Source organism: Lutjanus erythropterus, chromosome 3 (assembly GCF_056507025.1).
Source record: "Lutjanus erythropterus isolate fLutEry1 chromosome 3, fLutEry1.hap2, whole genome shotgun sequence".
Lineage (NCBI taxonomy): Eukaryota > Metazoa > Chordata > Actinopteri > Lutjaniformes > Lutjanidae > Lutjanus > Lutjanus erythropterus.
This window is the reverse complement of record NC_139319.1, coordinates 7,418,249-7,425,408: the sequence shown is the minus strand read 5'-3', so window position 1 is coordinate 7,425,408 and position 7,160 is coordinate 7,418,249. Positions and strand designations below refer to the sequence as shown.

Here is a 7,160-nt window from a genome sequence, read left to right as displayed (position 1 = left end):
AAATAATGTAATGAGAGATAAATAAATATTCTAAATAAGTCAAAAATTAAATAGCAATATAAATCTAAACAGAAATGTAAGCTATAAATAAATAGGCCAAGTAAATAATGAAAGATGTGAGATAAGAGCAATTAACTGACTTTTGGATGTTTGATCAAATATGTTTTTGTATTATTCCAAAAACTGTTTTAAATTGTTTGAAACAGCAAGAGAATTATGCACTGAAGTAAAACTCATCAAAAAAAAGAGGGAAAGAGGATTCTGAAATTAAAAAAAAAGTTTTGTTTATGGGTATAGAATTTTCCCAATGAAATAAAAATAAAAATAAAAATAAATAAAATAAAATATTACATTTAAAAAAATAAATAAGTTTTTAAAAAATTACAGCATAATTTAAAGATTAGAGAGCCTGTCATACTGCCATATTAATAGATTTTATTTTTAAGAATAAAATAAACCGATATGTCATTATTTTTTCACACTGAAAGAAAAAATAAGTGGATGGAATGACGTTTCAGATTCTTTTCGTGATTGACAGACTCTGAACCAATAGGAACGGAGCTCGGCTGTAGTGGGCGGGGTTTCCCCTTTACGGAGATCAGTTGTTTAAAATGTCTCCCTAACAACCGAACTGGGAGTCAAACAGCAGAAGTTTTCGCTGGACAAAGGCCACGTAAGTAACTCACGTCTGTGTATTCGCTTCTGTCGGTTTACATTAATTAACTATCGACAACACATTTTCAGTCGTAACATTACAACAGTTAATTTAAATAAGTACATTTTGAGGTAGAAAACATCAACCGGTAGCATCAGCTGTTTGCTATCAAACAAGCTAAGCTAATTAGCTTGCTGGTAAAAGCTAGTTCGCTAGTTAACCGTTAGAAACCTGACGATGCCTCGTCATGTTTATGAACCACGTGAAATGTGCGATATCTGTCGATGTTGTCTGAAGGAGAAACGGCTTATTCTGGTGTAAACTACGAGGAGATACTTGTTGTTGCTAGTTAGCGTTTGCTAAGTGATTTTTAGCTAGTGAAGCTCGTCCCCAGCAAACCGGGTCATGTTACACAGTGTTGTTAGCTACAGATGTTAGCTTGCTCTCAGGACTGTGCTCCTAACGACTAGCCTCTCTAGACTATCAAATAGATGGGTTTATTGTTTAACATGTAGTAAATGTCTGTTTTTGCAGGAGTCGGAATGGCTGGGACTGGCGAGGGAAAGAAAGAGGAGGCCGACTACAAGAGACTGCACAGCTTCCCTCTCATCAGGGTAGGACAGAAGTGGGACAGTGCCTGTGGACACAGCACAAAAACATCATCACTGTGCCTAGGAGCAGTCCAGTCTGCAATGACAAGATTAAAAGGACATTTTGATTGTAGACTTTTGGTCTGTAGACTGCAGATTTTAGGCTGCTGTAGTTTAATAACCCAGGTATAGTTGTGATGTATTAGATCTCTTACTGTGTACATGGAGTGTGCCTTCAAAAATCAATGTGAGCTTTACATTAGGCTTTCTAGAGATGTAATAAATCTTCTGAATGACACAATTTTCAAATAGGGTGCTGACTCAGTCACCAAAACATAAACAAGAAACTGCAATCATGACTGATCTATAGTCTCAGTCCATGATATTATGTGTACTCTACAGACTCTTGTATTAAAACCTATATATTATAAGTCACAGACAGGCCGGTCGGGCAAGTAGATCAGAAATCTACTTGCCCAAAATCAGTTTTTACTTGCCCCTATACAACTTATTTTATATATTAGTGCCTATCAAATACAAACAAAGACTAAAGCAGTGGTTCCCAAACCTTTTCTGGCATGCGCCCCTTAAGAAGCCAATAAAAGTTAGCATCCCCCATCACACAGTTATTATTAATCATTAACAGTAGTTTGGGAAATAACTAATAAACACAGATTCAAGTTGAACTGTGGTGAAATAAAGATAGGCATGACAGTATCAGCAAACTCATGTTTGCTCATTTCCCCTACATAAATCATATTTATTCAACTTTGTTTCACTTGATATCTCTCCCCTGGTCATCAAGAACTGCCCCATTTATACAGTGTCTGAAAATAGTGAAAAATGTCCATCCCAGTTTTTCAAAATCTTAGGTGTTGTCTTTAATCTCTCATTTTGTCAGTCTAGCTACTTAGTTGGATATGATAATGAATCAGAAAAGGCAGAAAATCTCTATATTTGAGAGGATAAAACAGCATTTTCTGCAATTTTTGGAATAACGTATAGTTAAATTATTTTTTAACACTACCCTGGTCGGGCAAGTGCATTGCTAGATTTACTTGCCTGACATGCCATTTACTTGCCCCGGGCCAGTAGGCAATCCTCTTTGTTGAGCCCTGCACAGGTAAGATTCTTTGAATGCATCGTCTCACGTTTATGATTCAAGATACTCAGTAGTTTATTTACCTTTGCCTTTCTCCTCCAAGATGACACATATTGTATACTCCACTGATTCACAACACCCAGTCTGATGTTTAAACATATGCATATTATACAGCCAATGGGCAGCAAAATTTCTTGCTCAGATGGATGTAACATTAGGTATCATGTACTCTAAGATAAGCAAGCTGCTGAAATATGTGACTGCTGAATGAATCAGACTGCAAGCGTATTTATCAGTCTTATGCTCGGGCCACACTGCCTGTGTGAGACTGCATTTACATCACAGATTGACAGCAGCCACACACCACATGAGCTGTGACTCACGTGTGTCTTGATTAATTAAGTAGTTGTGTGGTCCACAAAATGTTAGAAAATGGTAAAAGAAAAATGTTGATCACTGTCTCCCAAAGCCCAGAATGATGTTCTATCAACCACAACCCAAAGATATTCAGTTTACTGTCAAAGAGGACTTGAGAAAATCTTGACATTTGAGAAGCTGAAATCAGAAAATATGGACATTTAGTTTTAAAAAAAATACTAAAAATTATTGATAATCCAAATAGTTGGCAATTAATTTAATAATTTAAGAGCTGACATGTAATCGATCCATGAGTAATTGTGGCTCTATTACGTGGTGACAAACGTCAAATTGTCTGGACACACCGCTGTCCTCTTTTCCAGTGTCAGTATGAGTCAGAACAGCATAAATTTTTATCATTTGCTTCATGGATGAGTGCATCCCAGCTCCTGTACTGCGTCTGTATGATGTGTTCAGTTTGTGCTACAGGCATCAAGTGACGCAAGGCACCTTTACACTTGTGATTGCAGCATATAGTGAACTGCTTTGCTTCATTCTGTCTTTTAAGTTTGTCTAAAATTGTGAAGCATTCTAAAATATCCGAGGTCAGAATGTTTAATTCTTGTTTTTCTGTAGCTCTCATATACTTACATGTAACAGAAAAGAAACTATAGACCCTCAATGTTTTTTTTTCTTCAGCACACAGACATGCCAGAGGAAATGAGGGTTGAGACGATGGAGCTTTGTGTTACAGCCTGTGAGAAGTTTGCCACCAATAATGAGGTAAGTGTGCATTGTGCTGTCAGTCTTTGATGTTTATTTCACAGTTTTGTTGAAAATCAGTATTTTCCTGTCATGCTCTCGTCTATAGTTAATGACTTTTGTAGTTAATCATATTCTGACACCCTTATTGTGTCAATACTTTGTTTTATTAACACCATATTCAGTGTCTTTTTTTGGGAGTCCATATATCTACTTCAGTTTTGGCAGTTAGTGGGGATGGAAACTTTTAAGTATCAGACATAAAGTGAAATGCTTTCAAGTAGACTTGTAAAGATGTCTGATCAGAGATTCACAAAAAGATATTTAATTGAGGCATTTTGCATGGTCATCCCTGGGCTAATGAGTCAAAATCTTTATTTCATTTGAATGATTTGTCATTCATTATCCAGAACAGGTAACTGTGTGATTTTTGGGAGATCAGGAGTTTCTCATGTACTGAGGAAAAATATCTGTTGATATATGGCATAAACAAAAAAGACAAATATTACCATTAGCCTCGGAGAGCGGCAGGATTAATGCCAGTCCAGAGGAGGACAGACTTTGTTCTTTGAGGTAGAATTGAGGTTCATTTTTGTTGTCCTGTTTATGAGGATGTAAGTGATGTACTTTTTTAATGACATGTCCTCCATTTATGATGATTTGTTTTGGCTGGATGAGTATGAAAAACCTCGCAACTCTGTGTATCTGCTGATACTGATACTAAACCAATAATCTTTTCTCTCTCTTAAGCAACTTGAGCTGTTGATCATACATATGTATGGATGCACTTTGCTCAACCTAGATATTTAAAAAACATCATGCTGAAAATGTGAAACAAATATTCTACTCCCACTCAGTTATGAAGTACTGCTGCTGCAGTTCAGTTCAAACTTTATCACACACAAAACTCTTACTCAAAGAGTTAAAATGAAATTGAAATAAATTGCATACATGCATAAACTACACTTGAGTGTTTTTCTTTTTTCTTCCTTGTGCTTAAAATAACACACAGTTGACATGACAACAGCACTGCTGACAGGTCTCACTCATGTTCAGCTGCTGTTCGTGTGACACATGCTGCTCATTTGTGTTACTGTGACACAACTCTCTCTGCAGCATGTAGCTCAAAGTTTAGTCAAGCATTTACATGATAGTTTAGACTTATGTTTTGTTTTGGATTGTACTTTTTTCCCCTCTCAGTATCTGATCCAATTATTTTGGCCTCTGCTGGACACATATTGAGTATGTTTTGTAGATTGAAATAGAAAGAAAGAAGTGCTGATTGTTTTTGTCCTCACTGTCCTCTCTGTTTTTCCCCAGAGTGCAGCAAAGATGATCAAGGAGTCCATGGACAAGAAATTCGGCAGCTCGTGGCACGTGGTGATCGGTGAAGGCTTCGGCTTTGAGGTCACGCACGAAGTGAAGAACCTGCTCTACATGTTCTTCGGAGGGAGTCTGGCCGTGTGCGTGTGGAAGTGCTCGTAGCACCTTCTCGCTGTCCCTCCTCCCCTCTGACGTGGTCACTGGGCTGGGAACGAACACCAGCTACCAGCTCAGACGCTGGTTACTCTTTTGTTGCGGCAGGTTAGTTTGTCCACACTACCAGCCACTGTGGCACATAAAGAACCATCATCTGGAGTTCTTGTCCAGTTATCGTCCAATAGTTGAAAGGGAATTTTAAGTGTTGGGATCACTTTGGCTGGTAGGCATAAAAATATCTTCCTGCCTCTTGTTTCACTTTTCCGTTTTCTCTTTGTTTTCTACTCTCCGTCCGTCTCTGAAGCCGTGTCCATGGTCCAAAACATTTGTGAGCGTGCATGTGCAAGAACGTAAGCTCAACTTTTACAAACAATACAGCCAGCCAGGGTCTCCAAAGTCCTTTATCCTCATTCCTCTTCAGGGAGCGCGTGTGTGTGCGAGTGAGTTTATATGTTTGTGTGTGCTGGACACACACTGTTTTTTGAAATAACATTTCATCGTCACCTCCCTCAGCAGTTTGTGCAACAGTAAACTGTCCACGCCATCTGTAACTTTTCACGCGTCTTTCTCTCTCTTTCTCTTTCTCTCCGACCGCACTAGTCTTTCAATAAAATTTTTAATATTTTTTATGTGTACATATTTTGATGCGACTTGAAAAACTTCTTTTTAAAGACCAGTGTCATCTTCTTACAACTGAAGGCTCAGAGTCACCTGAGCCAGACAAACACTAGACCTGATCCACCTTTTCTCCCTCTAAAGGTGTTTGTAATAATCCCTGATAATATCCCCCCTGCTGGGTGATATTAGCAATGTGATTGTTTTTATGTTGATGCCAGTTTTTAATGGTCCAGTGCAATGGATCATTTTGTGTGAATTGACCTGATTGTACAATAAACTCTGAAATGTGGTGAAATAGGAACTTAAAATGCAGTCTTGTGTTCTTCACAGTATTTGTTAGTGACGGGGTTCAATTGCATGAATAACTTTTTAGGTCACACCTGTCATAAGAAAGTAATTGCTGCTGAGAAGTGGAAGAGGATTCTGGCAAGTCTAAAGGAGAGTGAAATGGGTAGAAGAGGTATGATTTGTGTGGGGGTTTGTTGTTGAAAGAATAGTTACGCAGCAAGTTAAAATTAAATAAATATTAAATAAAGTCACATTTATTAACAAAAGTCCTTAAAAAAGTATTAGCTAGTTTTATATTCTGTTTGGTAAGGTCTTTAAAATGTAGTTATAAAATGGCGTAATGGTGACTTGGACTGCCTCTGTCATCCTGATACAGTCTTTTAGGTTTTGCTCATGAACATATTTAGACAAATTGTGTTTAACCGAACAAGTTATTGTCCTTTTACCTTAATTATAATTTTGAACTGGAAATATTTGTCCGTCTGTAGTTTTACATTTCATGTTCAGTTTTACTGCAGAATTGGTCATAAAGGAGCAATATGCAGCAGTTGCATCAGCAGAAATTAGTACTTAAATCCAAATAGTGAGATGGAGCCATAGGCGGTAGATGTAATAGGTTGAAATCCTATTTAATATATGATCTATGGTTGACTCTGTGGAGCTCTGCAGGAGTGCAGGATGGGCACAACATTGTGAACTAACAATAACAAGTGACACGCCTTCTACTGTAAGTTGATCACATGTTTATACCTGCCAATTGTCTGTCAGTGTAAAATGAAGTCTAGTATCCTGAAAACAAAAGCCCCCTGCTCTGCAGTAACACACCGGGCGGTGAGTTAAGTGGCCATCTGCCAGACTCCGTTAACAAATTGCTCAAATTAACCGTTAGAAACATCTATGGCTTTTACAAGATTATTGTTAAGATGTTTTTTATGACTCACAAACAGACACTTACTTAAGGGGTGAACATTTGGCATTATTTTGGGCAAACTAAAACAGCCCAGAATAGATATTTAAAAGAGGAACACCGCGGCTGCAGTGTCGATGTCACAGAGGCCGGTATTTTTGCTTGCTCTCTGGTGATATATCATAGTCATTTTATGATTTATTGCAGTAAGTATATTAAAGGTTCCAACTTTAAATTCAATGAAATGGTGACATCAGAAAGTCTTACATTTAACTTGCTGGTACATGGAGACATCCTGTGCAGTTTTTACAATTATTAATACACAAATGATAATAGATTTTGAATTTGAATGCTTATTTTAAAATGATAGGACAGAGTAAAAGTATGCGCTTTGCACAGAGG

The 7,160-nt window shown here is 37.5% G+C and overlaps 1 protein-coding gene across 1 annotated transcript; it reads left to right on the top strand.

Moving 5' to 3' along the window:
* The first annotated feature begins 567 nt into the window (after positions 1-567).
* LOC146329571 (dynein axonemal light chain 4) lies at positions 568-5,871 on the top strand. Its single transcript, XM_084714837.1, has 4 exons — positions 568-673; positions 1,190-1,269; positions 3,404-3,487; positions 4,787-5,871. The coding sequence occupies exons 2-4, from the start codon at positions 1,198-1,200 to the stop codon at positions 4,949-4,951; spliced, it is 321 nt and encodes a 106-aa protein (XP_084570963.1). The 5' UTR covers positions 568-673; positions 1,190-1,197; the 3' UTR covers positions 4,952-5,871.
* Positions 5,872-7,160: the final 1,289 nt, after the last annotated feature.